Genomic DNA, 20,592 nt, shown 5'->3' with positions numbered 1-20,592 from the left:
GCGTGAGGAGAGGCAGGAGAGGGAAGGAGCTGTGCTGCAGCGGACAGCCTCCAGATCCAGACCTGCAGGTGGAGAAGTGGGTCAGCAGATCCATCAAAGCAAGCGGGTTCTGAACCAGCAGATCTGAGGGGGAGCGAGCTGATTGGTCCAGCGGGGAGGTGTCAGGAACTGAAGGTTGTCCACGTTTGAGCCCCACATTCATGAGGGGGGGGGGAGCTGCACAGCCACCTGCACCGAGGAGAGGAGAGGGGAGGAGTCAGGAGGAAGGAAGGATGACATCACCTTTGTCTGAAATGTCACCATTATCTCAGGCTGCAGCTCAGCCGTCTGGGGGGGTGACATCATCCTCCGCCCCCTCCCCCCTCGCCGGGCTCTCTGCGAGGGGGGGTTGTTTGTGTGCGTTCAGCTCTTTCTGCAGGAGCTGCTCCTTTGTTCACCTCCAACATACAAACATGTCAGTCACTGGGATGAGCCGAGGGGGCGGAGCCTCACCTGCGTGTCCCGCTCTTCTCCTGCTCGGGATCAGAATTCCAGGGATTCATCAGGAATCTGTTTGGTAAACAGAGGAAGGGGAACAGGAAGTAAACAGGAAGTGAAGCGGTTATTCCAGAGGGATCTGAAGACCGGATCCATCAGCAGATCTGACGAATGAAGATCTGATCCTTCCATTGATCCTTTTAACAGAGAAACGTCAAGCCCCGCCCCCTTCATAACAGGAAGTTTCTGTTCAGGTGACGTAAAAACATCTTTATAAACACTTTAAACAAAACTTAAACGCCTTTGATCTGTTGATCAAAGGGATAAAAAACTGAAACCTTTGACCTAAACGTAGACAAACATCCACCAGATCTGTTTGACTTAAACGTAGACAAACATCCACCAGATCTGTTTGACCAAAACGTAGACAAACATCCACCAGATCTGTTTGACCAAAACGTAGACAAACATCCACCAGATCAGTTTGACCAAAACGTAGACAAACATCCACAAGATCTGTTTGACCTAAACGTAGACAAACATCCACCAGATCTGTTTGACTTAAACGTAGACAAACATCCACCAGATCTGTTTGACCAAAAAGACAATAACTAATTGTTCTTAAGGCTCTAAATGTGATTTATTAATTGGAATTTATAACATTCAACACAAACCACGACAGAAACAAACAGAAAGATCAACTTTAATTGATTTTAAAAAAATAAATTTGATCAGTTAACACTATAAACATTTGAGATTAACTGAACGCTAATAGCAAAAGTGATTTAGGAAGATTTCTTCATTCAGATTCAGGATCAGAAATAGATCCTGGTTCAGACTTTAGGAGAGTTTATGAAGATACATCGACTCACTGAGATCATTTTAATCACATTTTGTTCTGAAATGAGTCGTTTCCTTTGAAAACTAATTTAAAAAAACTAAAACTTTGTTTTTCTAAAACTAGTTTAGCTGTAATCAAATAAACAGAATGACGTTCATAAAAACAAAAAAATAATAACAAAAAAAAATCAAACAGTTTCCTTAGAACTAACAACAAAAATATCTTATCAATGGATGTTATTATTAACATTATTAACATTAATAACATTATTATTCCCTATTTCTTACATGGAACTCTTTATTTCTATTGTTTTTATTTTATTTCTTTATTTTTCTTATTATGAGATTCCCGTTGAATTCAGATTAGATTTCCTTCCAAACTTTAGTGTTCTTTTACGTTTTCTCTTTACACTGTGAAACCAAAGTATTGCTTCACATGTGCAGTTTTCCAATTTTTTTTCTCAGAATTCCAACTTTAATCCCAGAAATCTGATCTTTTTTCTCCCAAATTCTGAGATCAAAGTCAGAATTCCTCGTCTCCTTTTCTCTCTCTTAATCCTGAATCCTTAATCTAATCCTCATCTCATTTTTCTATCATTCTTCGTGGATCCGAACATCAGAGCTTCTTCTGTGACGTCATGAACCTGAAACCGATCAGGTTTGGTGGATCTGCTGGTCCCTGATCCGAGCCCTGACCTCCTCTCTGTCCTGGGGGGCCAAACCGTGTAGTTGTTTCAAGCAGCAGGACTCCATCTGGGGCATGATGGGACATTCCTGCACACTCAGCTTGTTTGCTGAAGCCCCCCCTCCCCCCGCCCTCATTGTAATGCAGGACCAGGTCTAGAATCCAGACCACTTCACACCTCACCGAGCCCCAGCCCCCCCGCTGAGCCCGGACTCAAAGGTGAAGGAGAGGCGGCGGCGCTGGTGACTCGTCAGCGAGTCCTGACATCAGAGGTAAGGTGGTGGGTGGGGCCACATCAAAGCATTCCTGTGGGTTTGGGTGGGGTCTGGAGGGGGGGTCATTAGCAGGTTTATACACGACGTCCCTCTAAAAATAGAGTCGCTCCAGCTGTTTCAGCTCCTCCAGGATCAACTTTTTCCTCTTGAGCCGTCACCCAGCAGGCAGCGACCTTCACAGGAGGACACGCCCACTGCTCACAGCCACCAGCGCCGCGTGACTCACGCCGCCACCAGAAAGAACAGCTCAAAGTCCCAACGATAAGATCCAAACGGCTCTTCGGTTCTGAGGGAAGCTCCTCCCTTCAGGCGGTAGGATCACAGAAGCTTCACTGGTGAAATCAGAAGATTTTAGACATGAAGCCTTTATGTACGTGGACGAGTTCATGTCACCAGACTCACTTTTAAAGTTGTTTCTGTCTGAAAAATGTCACAACAACCGTAGTAACTTTATATATGTGGAAAAACACGTTTGTGTTCAAACTTTTAATGATTCAAACCAGAACAGGTGAAAAGTTCACCTGAACTCTAGAGACAAACAGGAAACGTCTGATTGACTTAGTGGATCTGGAGACTTTCAGGTTCCTGAGTAAAAACACGTCAAGTTTAGAATCTTTGTCTAATAATGTCGCAGGAAACTGGAAAACCTGACAGATTAAAAGACTGATTCACACTGGAGGGTGAAGACTTCTTTAGAGACACTTCAGGGTTTATTCAGCTTTAAAAGAAATAATTTGGCTCAATTTGATGATAAAGTCTGAATGACTCTTAGAAAACAAAAACCATCACGTCTGCTGCAGGTGAACCCTGGTGCGGTTCACTAGCGTGAGCGTCTGCTGCAGGTGAACCCTGGTGCGGTTCACAAAAACCATCACGTCTGCTGCAGGTGAACCCTGGTGCGGTTAGGGTTAGGGTGAGCGTCTGCTGCAGGTGAACCCTGGTGCGGTTCACTACAGCGTGAGCGTCTGCTGCAGGTGAACCCTGGTGCGGTTCACTAGCGTGAGCGTCTGCACCACCAGAAGGTTTTTGTGGGAACTTTCTTTCACCGTCTGAGAATACAAACTTTGACACTAAAGGCATCAAATGTCATGATCCCAAATCCTCCTCTGCAGCTTCCAGAAGCTCCGGAACGCTGGGAATATCCCTGTGGATCAGCAACAGCTGAGGACGGTTCAAGTCCGGGCCGGAGCGAGGCCGGACCCCTCCCTCAGCTCAGCTGTGTCCGGGACAAGAATCTGGAACAGCTGTTCATCCGTCCAGCCTCCCAAACTCCATCAGGATTTTATGGAAACATGTTCAATATTTATCATGATTGTTCTTATGATGTCAAATAGAAAACCAGGAACTCTCCAGGGAAACACGTTCGCTTCTGTTTGTGTTAATCCAGGAATTAAAGCTGAATTTATTTGGTAAAACTTCAGATTTTCTGCAGTTTTCAACATTTTGAGGATCATTCTTTGTGTTTTAAACCAGTAATTTGTACGTAAAATTTCTGTTTTATAGTTAATTTGTGATTCTTTCTGACTGACATCTGTGCATGATCATTTTTATGTTTCTCAAAGATCATTTTCATTTTTATTTTTTAAATCACCTTTGGCCGATAACAGGAGCTTTAATAAATAAATGATTCATTCTTCATGTCCACCTTTATTAATTCATAGTATTTGATTTTTTTATGTTGTTTTTGTTCTCCAGCTGATGTCAAACTCACGTCATCAGAAAAGTGTGACAACAGCACCATCTAGTGTTCACACGGGGACATTACACCTGAGAACAATGTTGGAAAAAAGTTAAAAATATGAAACTTCTGACCCCAAAAGGTAATTGAAACGTCATAATAAAGTTGTTGAAATTAACATATCGTTTTAAATATGAAAGTGTGTTAGAAACCAAATCTGTAAAAGCGCACGTAGCGCGGGAAAACTAGGGGAAAATGACCAGAATGGATGATCGAGGAGGACTAAAAAAAACAAAACAAACGATGTGATCTTCATCTCTTCCAGATTCCTGAAATGAGGAAGTGAACCCACCTTACCTCGGGACTGCAGAGGTGAGGGCGTGGCCACCTGCCACCTTCTGCTCGACTGAAAGCGCGTGAAAGACGTTCCTGTTAGTTTTTCCAGAAGGAATTCCGGACGTTCCTCGGCCTCTAATTCCCGCTGGAATTCATCCAGAAACAGGTAAAAACAGCAGATTATCCCGCGTGTACCGGAATCAGAGGTCTACGGCTTCTGTCGAGGTCACCTGAACGTTTACACCTGGATGTTCACGCGCTGCGTGAAGGCGCAGCGTCTGGAGACGGACAGTCTGCGCTCAGACTGGAGCGTTTGGGCTTTTCGGGCTCAGCCGCTCTCCAGAGACCACAGCTGAGAAGGAACTCGGATTTTATTCAAGCAAGTCTGTGCAGGCGCGCGGGCAGGAGCCGCATTCCTGCGCGCGGGGTCACGGCTGCGCTGCAGAGCCGGACCGGAACCGGACGTTCAACTCGAACCTCCAGCAGCTGCTTCACTCGGACGACGAGAGTCTGTTTTACTAACAAGCAGAAATAATCATATTTGATTATATTATTTTTAATAAGAGTTGGAGGAAAAATGGAAAACTTTTTTGCTGCTTTGGGCAGCAATTCCGTTAAAAATGTCCAATAACGTGGGAATGTTTTTACGAAAATTTGTTAAAAAGTTTAGAATTTGTGACATTTCTGAAAATATTGAAGCTGTTTTTGGAGAAACTGCTTCTCAGTCGGAGATTCTTCATCACCTCATTTACATTTTACACTACAATTAACCTTTAGTTGATATTGATTTTTGACATCCTCGTCTGTATAAAAACAGTAATACTTTGTGAGTACTGAGTACTAGTACTTTCAACCTCTCCAAACCATGTTCTTTTATTGAATTTAAATATTTTTTAATGTTATTTGTAACATTTTTAGTAAAAAATAATAATTCTGGACCAAAATGATTGTAAACTTGTAGTTTTTTTAAAGGAAACTTGCAAAAGTTTAAACTCTGACACATTTCTAAGAATATTGAAGCTGTTTTTGGAGGAGCTGCTTCTCAGTCTGAGATTCTTCTTCACCTCATTCACATTTTACACTAGAATTAACCTTAAAGGATTTTATACAGACGAGGATGTGAAAACTCTACATTTACTAAAGTAATACTTTGTAAGTACTGAGTACTGAAACTGTACAAACTTTGTTCTTGAATCTAATTGAAATATTTTTTATGTTATTTGTAACATTTTTAGTCAAAGTTTATTTTTGGACCAAAGATGATTATAAAGTTTCTGGTTTTTAAGTTTCTTGAGTTCTTGCTGCAGTTTTCCTTCAGAGAACTTCTGCCTCAGCGTGAACTCTGTTGTGGAGAACATTCAGATCCAGCAGCTTCTGGGTAGAGAGAATACGCAGAAACCATCTGATATGCTCTGTGTGCAGAGGATACTTGTGCTGTCACATCTGCATGTCTCGACACATTTGTGTTTTCGTTACACAACTCAGCAGTTTGGCTGAGGAGCGAGGAAGACAGGCTCCGCCCACCACATTTTCCCCTACAGAATGATCTGGATTCTCGTCACATCAGTCTTTTAATCCACATTTCGTTTGTGGTCCTTAAATGAGGAGAACGTTTTCGGACAAACGCGGACTCTAAAGGAGAAACGGAAACTCCAGATTCGTGTTTGGGAGGTGAAGTTGTGCAAAAGTTCAGAACGTTTCTCAACATTCATCCATCGTTTCCGTTTACCTGATCAGAGGATGAAACATCTTCAACATTCCAGTAGTTCTGAGTTTTGGATACATTCAGAGGTCAAAGTTAATATCTGAATTACTGAATGATCCGTTTTAAAACCTTCCAGAGTTTCTATTGAGCGACTTCAGCTCTTGAATCTAATTAAAGTTCAAACTAGTTTTTGTTTGGATCCGAGCGTCTCTAAACTCCTGCTTCAGTTCTGTTTGTGTTCCTCCTTTCCAGGATGTTTTTGTTGTGACGCGTCGGTTTTGTTTGTGTAATTCTGCTTGTTTACTGCTGGTTTCGACCACGAGGTCAGAGCTCGCCGTCATCCGTCTCCCTGTCAGGACGCCTCGTTCCAGGTGTGTCGTCTTCCTGTCTTCACAGCCGCTCAGGAATCCGTGACCTCAGGCTAAGAAAAGGCGGGAAGGGCGGCGGGCCCGGCGGGCGGGCGGATCAGACCTGCTGAGTCGGCGCCTCTGGTTTCTCGTGGCGCTCTCAGGCTGTGCGGCGGTTTGTTTGTGTCGCTGCTGCGCCATAAAACCTTTACAACCTTTCACCTGCAGCAGGTAAACCGCCGCAGGAAACCCCAGAGGAACATTTGCACCTGAAACAGACGCTCTGAAGCTGAAGACCTTCTGAAGAACTGAAGAAGGGTCAAACTTTCACAGTAAAATCACAGAATTTACTTTAAAAATGTGAAACAGAAATTAGAGTTTGAACATGCAGGAAATATTTCTGTTCAAACAGAGATTTATGAGTCTAAAGAACAATTTAAAGCTTTTAGTGTTTGAATACAAATTCAAATGTGATTTTTTTGAGTTTTGGATTATTTGTGAAGACAAACTGGAGGTCAGAATGAGTCCTTCATGTCCAAAATCCAAACTTTAGTTCATTTTGAAAGAATCTAAATCTGTTCTTGAAATTAAAGTAGTTCAGTTCCGCTGTTTCTTTAGGATCAGGTTTGTGTTCCCGAGTTCTGTCGCAGGTCCAAACAAGTCCTGGTCTCCCGTCTGCAGGCTGGAGCCACAGATCTGCTGCAGCATGACGGCAGTTTATCTACGACCACGTTTGTGTTTGTTGTTTCTGATTGGTGCTCATCGCGATGCTCCGCCTTCGTGTCGTAGCGCCGCTTCAGCCTCAGCAGGACACGGCTGCAGCGTTGCAGCATGAATCACGCGGCTCCTCACATGATGTTGCATGTTGGGAAAGAATGCGATCGGCGTCTTGAAGTCAGAGGCTGTGAATCACCGGAGGAACTTCGCACCAGATCAAGATCGATTCACACAGAGTGAAAACGGAGGAGTTTCTAACGTGCTGGAGGTCGACCATGAGCGCAGTTACCGTGGTTACCTCTAAGCATCATCTCCTCGTTTGAGGACGTCGGGTTCACACAGATTTCTCGGCACCTTTCAAGTCTTTTGCCTGTTTTTAAAACGTTCTCATGTCATTTCTCTGAGGACATTTTTAAAGAAAATTAAACTCAAAATGATATTTCAGAGTGTTGGTGGGCGGAGCCACAAGCTTTCTGCTCCAAGCTGTCAGCTTTAGGGAGGGAAAAGGGGGCGGGGTTACTCCGTGTCAACAGTCCCGCCCACGACTCATTTTTCCTGCAGAAACTTTGTCCCAGAAAACGAAAAATCTTTGGCTGAAACAACATCCTGATAAAAACACGGTGGAACCAGATGTAAAGGAGAACGTCCTGTTTGACATGTTCTAAAAGTATTCATTCACGTGTTAACACTTCCTCAGCTGTGGTTGGTCCTGTTATTATTAGGGCTGTGAGTGTTAATACACAAAAGAATCAACAATAATCAACAAATTCATATTTATTAACACTAACAAAGAAAACGACCTTCGTTTTACCTCGGCGGTTTTATGCTTCACGCCGTGTTAAAACATTCTCAGCATAATCCTACAAACACGGTCACCTACAGAAGATAAATATTCTGTTTTTCCTTCTTTAATCCTGTTTTTGTTTCAGTTTGGAATATTTTTCTATTATTTGATCCGTCGGACGCGTTCAAACGTTTCAGAAAACAAAAATGAAGAAACGTTTTCTCTCTGGTCTGTTTTTGTTCCTGTTGTCATTTAAAATCTAACTTGTAAAACATTGTGATTATTCATGATTGATCACAGCACAGAAGTGTTATTGATCCTGATTATTTTATATTGATCAACAGCACTAATTAGAAATAAACGTAACAGTTTTGTATGTTTTTATATTGTTATTTGTTAGTAATGAGTGGTCAGCAAATACTGTAACACAAAATAATAATATCGCGATTATTTGCAATGAATCTTTTTTTTTGTTTACATTTTCTTGTCATTTAACTCTTTGTTGACCACATCGTGAGACCTGCAGCCTCGCTACTCCTAAATAAATTAATCAAATTTAGAGGACGAGAGCATCAATTTTAAATGTTTCATGTAATTTTTCAGCATCTAGATGAAATATTTTTTAACGATTCGTTTGTTTGGTTTTGTCGTCTCGAACTCAGAATCTCCTGAAAACAGTCCAGTTGTTGCTCCGGATCCATAAAGTAAACCTTCTGCTCATTTGAACAGAATGCGACCCTGGTGACCCCGACCCGCCCCTGACCATGTATGAGGTGATGTCCGGAGACACCCTGTCCTGGAAGGTCCCCAGTCCAAAGCAGAGCAACACAGACTCCGCCCCTGAAGCCCAGTTCTCTGGAGACGGAGGTCCCACCAAAATCCTCAAAGTGTGCTTCTGCACCAACAACAACCTGGGGAAGAACTTCACGTTGGTCAAATGCGACAATGCCTGGCAGGTTAAGGTGAGGAGTTCTAACGGAGACGGGATTGATCCCGGTCCAGCTTTATGGAAGGATCTGTCCCACCCCTCTCCAGGTCATCATCCGCACCATCCTGGTGAGCGGGCGGCTGGGCCCGGACGTGGCTCTGACCGGCTGCTACGGCCTGATGCTGAAGCACCTGAAGTCGGAGGAGCTGCACTGGCTCCACCCGGACCTGACGGTCGGGGAGGTGGAGAAGCGCTACGAAAGCCACCACGTGGAGGCCGAGTGGAGGTGAGTGACGAGACGCTCACGCTTCCACACCACACAAGACACGGACGACCTTTCCTCCTCTGCAGGTACGACCTGCGCATCAGGTACATCCCGGTGAACTTCCTGGAAAAGTTCAGGGAAGACCGCTCCACCTTCCTGTTCTTCTACCAGCAGGTATTTAAACGTGTCAGACTGAAGCTTCTATCGCTGGCGTCCGCTGATGTTTGTGCTCACCTGTCGTGACAGGTGCGCAGCGACTACATGCAGCACTACGCCACAAAGGTGAGCGACGGGATGGCGCTGCAGCTGGGCTGCATGGAGATCAGGTGAGGGGGAACTCAGGTGACCTCAGGGGGCGCCAGAGAGGCGATTCTGACGGAAGTCTGGATGTGTTCCTCAGGAGGTTCTACAAAGACATGAACGCCAAAGGGCTGGAAAAGAAATCCAACTTTGAGCTGCTGGAGTGAGTTTGTGGAAACGAATCACCAAAAAGAAAGAGAAATAAAGATGAAAACACGAGTTTTCTTTGGGGTTTCTGCTCAGGAAAGACGTGGGACTGGACCTTTTCTTCCCCCCAAATCTCCTGAACAGCATGAAGGTAAATGTTTAAAAAAAACAGATCTTCAGAAAACTGATGTTTCAAAATAAATGTCTTTTTCTGTCCTGATGAAGAAATTATGACCAGACATTGAATAAGATTTTTATATTTGAACTTTTGCTTCAAGGTTTTGTATGGAGTCAATTTAGGATTATCTTAAAATGAATAAAAAAACAGATTGAAAATTTGAAAAAAAACATTGTTGAAAATTTAAATTTGAATTTAAAATTAAAGTTTAAATATTATTTTTTAATTTACTGTTTTACTTTCAATTTAAAAAAAAATTACAATTTCATATTCAAAATTTTATTTTTTTATTTAAATTCTCAAATTAGTTTTTTAAATGTATCATTTAGTTTTGAAACTTACAGTTTTTTACATTTACAATATTATTTTCAATTTTTTTTCTAATTATTTTTTTTCAAAATTTTAGTTTCTTTTATTTTTATTTAAAAAATGTTTCGTTTTTAAAATTTACAATTTTGTTTTTGACATTTTTCATTTTTTATTTTCAAATTTCCTTTTTTATTCGAAACTTCAACTTTTTTTAAATTTCAATTTAGTTTAAAAAAGTTTTTTATTTACAATTTCATTTACAAATTTTCTTTTTTAATCAAATTTTACATTTTTTTATTTTAAATTTGTTTGTTGACATTTGTTTTCATTTCTTTTATTTACCAGTTCATTTTCACATTTTCAATGTTTTTGCAAATTTTCTTTTTTATTCAAATTTAATTTTTTTTTATTTTAATTTAGTGTTTAAAGTGTTATTTATAATTCATTTTGATTTTTTTTTTTAATTTCTTAAATTAAAAAGATGTTTTTATCAAATTTTTAATTTAGGTTTTTTTCTTCTCTTATTTTTATTCCCGACTTCATTTCAAATATCCCCTCTCTTTCGAATTCTCAATTTGGTATTTTGTTCACTTTAAGCTGATACTTCATTAACCACAAGGTTTTGTTTGTTTTAAGTTCTAAGTACGATCGGACAGAATAAAACTAGAAAACTCGATTCCTGAACAAACGTTTTTCTTCTTCCAGACGAAGCAGCTTCGGAAGTTGATCCAGCAAACCTTCCAGCAGTACGCCGGCCTCCGCGAGGACGACTGCATGATCAAGTTCTTCGAGACCCTCAAGGATTTCGTGAACTACACGGAAGAGGCGTTCCCCTGCGAGCTCATCGTGAGTGTCATCCGCATCCTCGTCTGAACCGGACCGGAAAATAAACTCTCCTCTGGAAATGCTTCCTCAACAGCAAGGGTGGCGTCTTTCTGTGGAGCTGGTCATCGGTGGGAGCGGCATCCGGCAGCGCACGCAGAAGGACGCGGCGGTGAGTCATTCCGAAAAGTCGCTGGGCTCAAACAAAGATGAAACTAATAACTACTGATAGACTAACAATTCACTTTTTGTGAGTAGTGATCTAAACTGAAAAATAACAAAACAAAATTGTAAATATTTTTTGAATTTAGTTTGTTTTCAAATTTTCCAAAAAAATTCATTCTCCAATTTTTAGTTTTTTATTGAAAATTTTACGTTAGTTTTTTTAAATTTACAATTTCTTTGTCAAATTTTCTTTTTTTCAATTTACAATCCTGTTTTGAAATTTTTAATTTCTTTTCAAATTTTCATTTTTTTTGGCCTCAGTGTTGAGTGCAGGACTATTGGTGCAGAGTAACCACGCCCCCCTTCCCAATGGGCTCTGCGCATTTTTTACGTCTTTTTTCTGTCCTGATGAAGAAAATATGAAAAAAACTTGAATAAGATTTTTATGTTTGAACTTTTGCTTAAAGGTTTTGCATGGGGTCAAAATAAGTGCATAAAAACCAGATTGTAAATTAAAAAAAAAATGTTTGAATTTTTTTGTTTTCAAATTTTCTAAAAAAAGAATTATTTACAATTTCATTGCAAAATTTTCAAAAAAGGTTTGCAAATTTACAATTTCTTTTCAAATGTTAAAATTATTTTTCAAATTTTCCATTTTTTTGGCCTTCGAGTTGGGGGCGGGGCTATTGATGTGAAGTTACCCCACCCCCTTTCCCTCCCCCTTGAGCCCAGCATATTTTCTACATCATAAATCTTTTTTAAACGTCATTTTTGTGGTCTCTTCCTGATTCACAACAATTCAAATAAATAAACACTCTTAAGCATCAAGAACACGTTAAGAACACGTTAAAAACACGTTAAGAACACGTTAAAAACACGTTAAAAACACGTTAAGAACACGTTAAAAACACGTTAAGAACACGTTAAGAACACGTGAAAAACGCCAAAAACACGGTTTTCATGGGCGCGGCGCCTCAAGGACTCATTCTCCGCGTTTTCTGCTCAGGCCGTCTTTCTAGCCGACTTCAAGCAGATCCGGAGGATCCAGTGTTTACCTCAGAGCGACGGCAAGGCGCACGTCAACATCAACATCGAGAACGCCAACCAAGTAAGAGCGAGACACGCCCACAGCAGCCGCCGCCATACCTGTACCCAAGCACGCCGTGACGCGTCTCCTGCTGTCCGCAGCCTCTGTCCATCAGCGTGGCCGCCGTGTCCGTGGCAGAAAACATGATGGATCTGATCGACGGGTACTGCCGTCTGGAGCGAGGGAACGAAGACAGTCTGATCCACAGAGGAAACAAAGGTGAGGGGAGGAGTCTGAACGAGTAGGAGGAGCCTGAAGACGACGCTGATGTTTCTGGGTTTTCTGTTCTAGACGCTAAGAACACCAGGAGTACGTTACCGGACATCCCGACTGAGTGAGTGTGGCCGGTACCGCCGCCGCGGCCTCCCCCGACCCCCCACGACTGACCTCTCTCGTTTCTGTCCTGCAGCAGACCCAGCAGCTCCGTCAGGAACAGTATGGGTGAGCGTCCCGCCTCTCATTCTACCGCTGATCCGTACGGATCAATAGCAGCTCCTCCCGTCTCTTCCAGGCTCCGACATCTACTGCGAGATTCTGGACGAGAGGCCAAAATCAGGTTTGTCCGAAGGTCAGGAGTGTCCGTGGAGATTCCCGGGATTTCACTACCGTCTTTGTTTCTTCAGTGGTGAAGTTTGGCGTCCACCGAGACGACATCGTCCTGGGACGGATCCTGGGGGAGGGGTTCTTTGGGGAAGTCTACGCAGGAGTCTACAAGAAGGACGTAAGTCTGTCTCTGCTGAGAGGTGACGTCCCGCCTGAGGGGCGTTCCATCTCCATATTCGGCCTGAAGGAGCCGGATCCAGTCAGGTGTCCATCTGTACATGTCAACCGGACTGAGTGACTCCTCCCCCCTGGGTACCGAACAGGAAGTAGCTCCAAAAATCCAAAATCCTATTTCATTGAGAAATAAACATCTTCTTCATAATCATGATATTTCTCAAGTTTTAAACTGACCAATCAGGAGCCTCAATAAATGTAGGCGGAGCCTGCAGGCCCCCAAGTCCAATGTTTAAAATGGGTTTTGACTGATTCTGCATAAATCAGGAAAACTAGGAAAAAGCTGAAGAACGATCAGGAATCTCCTTTGACTCCAGAAGATCTGAGACATCTGAAAGCCTCCTAAAGACCATCAGCCAGAAATTATTGTTTTTTGTCGAGACGATCCTGAAAACAGAAACAGGAAGTTCACATTCCACCCAGAAAGTTGCATCTTCCTCCATGTTTGTCACCAGAACGGCCAAAGGGTCAACGTGGCGGTCAAGACCTGCAAGGACTGCTCCCCGGATGTGATGGAGAAGTTCATGAGTGAAGCAGGTACGCACCCCCCCCCCAACCACACCCCCTCTGCATGTGTCTGTTTAAGTGACCGACTGGCTGGTTCCAGTGATCATGAAGAACCTGGATCATCCTCACATCGTCAAGCTCATCGGGATCATCGAGGAGGATCCGGTCTGGATCATCATGGAGCTGTATGAATACGGAGAGGTGGGAGCGTCTCCCCTTCACACGGGACGTTGGGTTGCTTTGTGTTGATTTGTCTTCTGTTGTTCCTGCAGCTGGGAAACTACCTGAACCAGAACCAGAACCGACTGACTAACATCACCCTGGTGCTGTTCAGCCTGCAGATCTGCAAGGCCCTGGTGTACCTGGGAGGGGTCAACGTGGTGCACAGGTGAGGAGCCCCCCCACACGTCTCAAACCACGTCAACCAGCACTGGAAATGGAGTCGTGCCGCCTCCTTTCAGGGACATCGCGGTGAGGAACGTGTTGGTCGCCAGTCCGGACTGCGTGAAGCTCGGAGACTTCGGTCTGTCCAGATACATCGAGGATGAGGAGTACTACAAAGGTCAGATGGTGGCGGGTGGTGTGCCAGGATCCATTTCCCCTGCCAGAATGTTTCCCCAGAGTCGGATATCATTGATTCGTTTTATAGGATATTTGGTCTCAAGAAGCGTAAAAACAAGACGGAAGTTTACGATGTTCTTTAATCTGGGAGTTTATTGTCATATTTGCATCGTTTTCTACACATGTGTAAAATAATGGCAGCTTCTGTGTAATAAAACCAAAAAAAAAACTTTTATTTGGCTGATTTAGGATATAAAACAATTTTTGGGAGTAACAACAGACAATAAACTATTGTTGCTACATAAAATATGAAGAGACAAAGATTCAAATTTAACAATAAAAGTATGGGGCCAATTTAGGATCAGCTTAAAGCGACAAAAAAATTATATATTTGAAAAAATGTTTTAGAAAATTTGAAAGAAAAATTGTAAACAAAATTTTAAATATAATTTTTTAAATTTACAATTTTTTTAAATATGCAATTTCATTTTCAAATTTTCAGAGAAAATGTTCGAATTTAATTACTCATTTTCAAATTCTCATTTTTTTCAAATTTAATTTTTTTCACAATTTCATTTTCAAACTTGTTTTTTTCAAATTTACAATTTATAATATTTTCATTTTTTATTTATAATTTCATTTTCAAATTTAATATTTTTTGTTCAAATATACAATTTTTTATTTAAAATTCAATTGTTTTTTTAAATTTACAATTTCATTTTCGAATTATTATTTTTTTATTTTACACTTTTTTTGTCAAATTTTCTACTTATTTTTTCTTGAATTCACTTTAAGCTGATCCTAAATTAATCCCATAAAAAGCCTCTGAATATCGTAAACATCTACCTTCTTTTTATCTTCATATGAGCGTTATGAAACAAATCAACGATGCCAGAAGTCGAGCCGCGACAGGGGAAACAAATCTCTGCCCAACACCAGGAGGATGAACCTGGAGGAATCCTGAAACCTCCTCAGGTTCTTGACCCTTCTGTGGTTCCGTTTCAGCCTCCATTTCTCGGTTACCCATCAAGTGGATGGCGCCGGAATCCATCAACTTCAGACGTTTCACTCAAGCCAGCGACGTGTGGATGTTCGGTGAGCGGAAGTGGCGGTCAGGTTTTCCAGGATCTTCCAGCAGGTGGTGACGGTTTCCTGCGCTTCTTTCAGCCGTGTGCGTGTGGGAGATCATGAGCGGCGGCCAGCAGCCGTTTTTCTGGCTGGAGAACCGAGACGTGATCAACCAGCTGGAGCAGGGCATCAGACTCCCCAAACCCGACAACTGCCCCCCGGCCCTGTACTCCCTCATGACCCGCTGCTGGTCCTACGACCCCCGAGAGAGACCCAGCTTCACGGAGCTGGTGGTCAAGATCAGGTGGGCTTTCCTCGTCGTTCGGGGGAGGGGGGTGTCCTGATGGGCTTTGGCTGAAGATTACCTGAGTCAGGTTTGTTCCACCAAGCAGTGGGGGCGGGGCTAGAAGGGCAAGAGTGGGCCCAACAAATACAAATATTTCAGGTTTTTCCCCAAATTAGATTAAACATTTTAATGTTTCATAAATAATTTGTTGTTTTTGTTTTTAGTGTTAAAGCAAATGTGGAGGAATCCTTCGAGTGTGTGATGTTACATACAGATATAAAATACCCAATAAAAAGTATTTCTCCTAAAATATATTAAGATATGACAACACATGATAAAGTAGAGGAGTTTTCTTGTATTTTAAACTGCTTTACGCAACAAAGTGGGGAAAAAAAACATAGGAAGATCTGAAGAACATGCTTGAAAATGACTGAAAAATTCCTTAAAAAAATAAATAATGATACTGTACACTTGACCATTGGTCCACTCACTCCTGGGACATGTGGGACTTTGTCCAGGGACCCACGACAATCAAAAAATACAAGAAATTTAAAATACTGTAAATACTTTTGCTCGGGTGAAAGTCACCCAGCGTTAGTGCTCTAGGGTTAAATATGTGCAGTAAAACGGGCCTAAAACTATGGGTGTAGGGACCAATCGATTCGGTAATATATCGCGATATTTCGTTTGACGATGTTTGCATTGATTTAAAATGCTCTATGTTATGCTGCGTTCACACTAAAGGTGATTCACGCAGCAGGGCCCGTTTCTATGTTGAGTCAATGGTATAGACGCGATCTGAGGTACTGCAGCACTAATTTGACGTGCGGCGAAGGAGAACCAGTTGTTGTACGTTTGACGCATGAATGGTGTTCAGTGTGAACCCAGCGTTAGGTTTAAATTTGGAGTTGTTCACCTTCTGGCACACAGCCAATCAGCTTTCATAGATTTGCACAGGTGGTTTTAGGCCTTCCTGACACAACCCTGTATTTATCCGGGCTGGGGACCGGCACAGGGAGACCCAGACTTGGACCCCTTGTAAATGGCGTATACTTGTACAACACTTTTCTACCTTCCTTGAAACCCAAAGCTCTTTACAGTCACACAAACATGGCGGCTCCACTGCTGAACACTGGCGCCAACCTTCCACCAGAGGCAGTGTGGGGTTCAGTGTCTTGACCAAGGACACTTCGACACATGGGCGGGCAAGGCTGGAATCGAACCGCTGCACCACAGCCGCCTTGTGGTGACATCGTTAGCAGTAGTGGGTCTTGCCTAAAGACCCAGCCAGCGAGGACAAGGGGGCTTGTAAATTGGGTTTGTCCACAGTCTCCATGGTGGCCCCACCTGTGTTTACCCATATTGGCTTTAGTGGGCTCTCAGTGGGCCGCCCAGGAGCCAGCAGAGCTAGCAGGGTCACCGCCCTGGCTGCCGGTCCTCCAGGTGGGGCCCCCACACAGAAACCCGATTGGGGCCCACATTGCCCACTTCTAAACCACCCCAACACTGGGAAGCAAACCCCGGTTCCCCTGGTTTACCTGCCAGAGTCTCACCGCGGTCCATGTCTGTACTCTGTCAGTGACGTCCACAAGATGGAGAAGGAACAAGAGGCGGAGAAGGAGAGAGACCGAGCGCGAGCCACCAAAATATTTGAGCCCAAGTTCATCATCACAGAGCCTCCTCCAAAGGTACAGCCCCTCCCGTCCTGCTGAGTCTCTCTGATCTCATCTGACGGATCTGATTTTCACGGTTCACAGCCTTCCAGAATGCAGCAGAACCGCTTCAGAAACACGGTCGGCATCGGCCTGCACATTCAGGTGTGTATGCGCCGGCGCCAGCAGCTTCCTGGGTTCAGTTCTGGTCTGACCGGTCCACGTGTCTGTGCAGCTGAACGAGGCTCTGTGTGCCAGCTCGCCCGACCTGGCCAGCCCGCCTGAGTATCAGTCCCCCGTGGACTCCAGGAGCAGCCTCGCCGTCCCGGTCATGTCTCCTCGCCGCCGCAGCATGGGCGTAAGTCTGCGCCGGTCGTATCTCTGAGAATGACTCGCCGCGCTCACCGGTTCGCTCCGAACCCACAGGAGGGCGAGTTTCCCAGGCTGAACCTGAACAGCCGGGAGGACGCACAGCGGCTGTGGAGCGCCGAGCGGGAGAGCATGCAGGAGACCCTGCGGCGGCAGAAGGAGGAGATGATGGAGGATAAGAAGTGGCTGGAGAAGGAGGAGAAGCTCCTGGTAGGAACCAGAACTCTGCTGGTCTAGAACTTGATGAGTCGAATAAAGCTGCCTGTTGTTTTGCAGGACCCCAAAGGCCCTGAGGCTCCGCCCACACAGCAGGTAGGTGTCATCAGCATAAAGTAGGAAAGGAATGCAGAACTTCCGCATGAATTTACCTCGTTCTGTCTGTTTTTCAGGCTCCTGAAGCAGACGCAGAGAACGGTATGTACTCAGACATCAACAAACTCCTGGTTTCTGTCAAAGTCGACATTTTTCTGTCCTGCAGGTCCACCTGAGAAGCCCCCCCGGCTCAAGGTGCAGGTAAGCAGATGAGTTCCCTCTTGTGGTGAAGTTCCCATCAGTCCTTGAGTGACTGCAGCTTCCTTCCTGTCCAGGCCGCTCCCACAGCCGAGCTGGACCGCTCCGAGGACAAGGTGTACCAGTCCGTCATGGATCTGGTCAAAGTGGTGGTCCAGCTGAAGAACGACGTTCCTGATCTGCAGCCAGAACAATACATCACCATCGTCAAGGTGAGCTCCACCTTCAGCTGCCTCAGCGGGACGTTTACAGACGGACTCTGAACTGTGCTGATGTCTTCCAGTCTGTCGGGATGGTCTTAAGAGATCTGCTTCAGAACGTGGACGAGATTCTGCCCACCTTACACGAGTCTGTACGGACAGAGGTGAACACCAATGAGCTGTAATGTTGTTGTGAAACGTTCATTGTTGTATGTCTAGAGTCGAAGTCACAGAAATCCATAGGGGTGTTGGCGGTTTTTGGGCCCATAGAGGGTCACAGAGAGAAGTCCCACTCCGATGATCTCATCTGGTTTCAAAGTGTTCGCAGGGGTCTTTAATAGTGATTGTACCAATTTTAGTAGGGGTGTAGGAAAATAAAATAGATTAATATTAAAATGTTTAATTTGGCGATACTTGTATCGATTTAAAATGGTGACAAGACGATTTTTTGGCAGCACACCACAGTTTAAGCAGCACCACACCAGAACAACGAGAACCAGCTTGTATTAAAGGTTCAGTCTCATTGGTTCAGTCGGCCTCGTAGATTTTGATGTACTGACACGTGTACTACTTAGTATGACTTATTTATTTACTAAGAAATATTCTTTAAATGGATAAGTGAAAAATTGTTCTGGTCCAGTCTTGGACTATATTGTGTTATGTATCATATTGGGATATGTGTATCACAATAGGATACATAACACAATACACAACATGCTATATGTATCCTATAGCAATACACATCTCACAATAAGTATCATATATCGATAAACATCTAGCGATATGATGGATACTGCATGTATCGCTTCACCACATTCTAGCCAGTACTTAATGGTTTTTAATCGTCTCCTAGGACAATTCTGCAGAGTGTCAACAGTTCATTAGAAATTCACCTCTGAGTTGTGGCACAAAGGCAGCGCATCCCATCATCCATCTGGTTGAATCTCCCTCTAGCTCACAGCTCCTAATACGCCCGATCAATATCTATCCCGCCGTAGAGTCTTGATGCAGATTCCAGCTCAGACGAGGAAACAAAGACGTTCATGGATCTATTCGTCTGCAGGTGGATGCATCAGTATGGGGCGGAGCTGGGAGCTTGTAGCCCCGCCCAGTATAGTTTCTACATCACAAATATGATCTTTTTCAGAATGCCTTTTTTTCTGCTGCTGATTCATTTGAATAAAGAAATACTAAGAATTGCAGTTTTAGGCTGAATTTTCTTCATAGTACATGTTAACAACACCAAAAACCAAATTTTCCTCAGTGGGTCTTTGAGGGGAGCTCAGGTGTGTTGTGTTTCTCTTGAGGCTTGTACAATCACCGTAAGAGACATACAGGTAATGCTGTGGTGTCCTCACACCAAACTCTAGTAGTTATTGACCATTTTTAACCTGCGAACGTCCCGTTTACATCTGTCAGGGTCGTGAGGACAAAGGCTTCAGATCTCAACTGTCTTAATGGATTATGTTTCTCATGAACTTTCTCTTCCTCAGATTGAAGGAACGCAGAAGCGGCTGAACCACGACATGGCCGAGCTGATCAGTAAGATGCGGCTGGCCCAGCAGAACGCCATCACCACTCTGAAGGAGGACTGTAAGAAGCAGATGCTGGCGGCCGCGCACACGCTGGCGGTGGACAGCAAGAACATGCTGGACGCCGTGGACCAGGCCAGGGTCAGGGCCAACCTGGCCAAGCCCGCCACCGACGACTGACACTCATAGTCCTCCTTTTGTTTTCGTGTGTTTTGCACAAAGTGAAACTTTTCAGTTTAAATGTGACCGACTCTACGGAACCAGAACGGCTGCTATCTCATCAGAGTTTAAAGACAAGAACTGTTTTCTGGAGATCACAGTATAAAGTTAAAGCTAAATTTTCTGGAAAAAAAACTAAGTAAATCTCGGGAAACTCACTGATTGACCAACTTGTGATTGAATACTTTAATTGTGGTTTAACTCAGTTTGTGGATCAGAAACAACTTTTAAATCATTCTTCATTGTTAGAGATGAAGATGAGCCTCAGTCAGTGATCTCCAATCGACAGTTATTTTCCTTTTTCTTGTGAAAATGTCGTTTTAATCCAACATCTCGAGAAAACAGTTGTTTTTATTTAATAATATCGAGCTTTAAAGTATTTGTTGAACGTCAGCAGATTCGCCGCCGTCGTCTTCCTCAAGAGTCTCTGCTGGTTCGTATTTTATTCACAACAAAGCCTCACTTGTTAGAAACTGTTTTTATCTGCACAGAAACATGTAAATATGTAATTTTTGATCAGTATAATCACCCTAAATGTCATAAAAGATGCAAAACATCAAAGGAGCAGAAGCTTCAAGAAAGACTGACATGTTTTCTCAAACATTTCATTTAGTGGTTGGACACTAAAAAACACTAAAATGTGGAAATAAATGATCCAGAAACTCTTCAGGATTTAAAGCCGTTCACATTTCTTAAAACATTTACGATGGTCAAAACTATTGTTTTTGCTTACAAATGGATGAAATCATGAATATATATGCACAACATCAGCAACTCTGTGTGATGGAAACTCGTCTGCAGTCTTTGGGTTCATGAGAGAAAACATATTTTTGTGGATTCATACTTTTATAAAATACATTTTTGTC

The 20,592-nt window shown here is 43.3% G+C and overlaps 1 protein-coding gene and 1 long non-coding RNA gene across 5 annotated transcripts in view; one reads left to right on the top strand and one right to left on the bottom strand.

The window, feature by feature from the left end:
- LOC112157944 overlaps positions 1-2,196 on the bottom strand; it is a 3,512-nt gene extending 1,316 nt beyond the window's left edge. The window contains exon 1 of the long non-coding RNA XR_004947245.1: positions 493-2,196. This is a non-coding gene — a long non-coding RNA (uncharacterized LOC112157944). The remainder of the gene's footprint in view (positions 1-492) is intronic.
- A 1,778-nt stretch (positions 2,197-3,974) lies between these two features.
- ptk2bb (protein tyrosine kinase 2 beta, b) lies at positions 3,975-20,398 on the top strand. Of its 4 annotated transcripts, none has more exons than XM_024291053.2 (31): positions 3,975-4,457; positions 8,574-8,806; positions 8,880-9,058; positions 9,124-9,211; positions 9,284-9,363; positions 9,438-9,500; positions 9,581-9,635; positions 10,677-10,817; positions 10,891-10,965; positions 11,965-12,066; positions 12,147-12,264; positions 12,337-12,379; positions 12,455-12,486; positions 12,557-12,601; positions 12,669-12,766; positions 13,278-13,359; positions 13,430-13,530; positions 13,602-13,717; positions 13,791-13,891; positions 14,896-14,985; positions 15,058-15,262; positions 16,824-16,932; positions 17,002-17,061; positions 17,132-17,254; positions 17,323-17,475; positions 17,542-17,577; positions 17,655-17,679; positions 17,744-17,778; positions 17,853-17,987; positions 18,059-18,139; positions 19,469-20,398. In XM_024291053.2, the coding sequence occupies exons 2-31, from the start codon at positions 8,609-8,611 to the stop codon at positions 19,685-19,687; spliced, it is 2,988 nt and encodes a 995-aa protein (XP_024146821.1). In that variant the 5' UTR covers positions 3,975-4,457; positions 8,574-8,608; the 3' UTR covers positions 19,688-20,398. The 4 variants fall into 4 exon arrangements, with proteins under 4 accessions (XP_024146821.1, XP_024146823.1, XP_024146822.1 ...); XM_024291055.2 differs by lacking the exon at positions 3,975-4,457 and adding an exon at positions 5,816-5,962; XM_024291054.2 differs by lacking the exon at positions 3,975-4,457 and adding an exon at positions 6,258-6,367.
- The last annotated feature ends 194 nt before the right edge of the window (positions 20,399-20,592 follow it).

This window comes from Oryzias melastigma, linkage group LG24 (assembly GCF_002922805.2).
Source record: "Oryzias melastigma strain HK-1 linkage group LG24, ASM292280v2, whole genome shotgun sequence".
Classification (NCBI taxonomy): domain Eukaryota; kingdom Metazoa; phylum Chordata; class Actinopteri; order Beloniformes; family Adrianichthyidae; genus Oryzias; species Oryzias melastigma.
Note: the sequence above shows the minus strand (reverse complement) of the source record. Positions and strands in the feature narration are given on the sequence as shown.

Excerpts from the sequence above, each read along its gene's own strand:
- ptk2bb (XM_024291053.2), top strand. The coding sequence starts at position 8,609 with ATGTATGAGGTGATGTCCGGAGACACCCTGTCCTGGAAGGTCCCCAGT. Across the intron at positions 12,380-12,454 it reads TTACCGGACATCCCGACTGA|CAGACCCAGCAGCTCCGTCA; the intron begins GTGAGTGTGGCC and ends TCTGTCCTGCAG. Across the intron at positions 17,062-17,131 it reads GCATCGGCCTGCACATTCAG|CTGAACGAGGCTCTGTGTGC; the intron begins GTGTGTATGCGC and ends GTGTCTGTGCAG.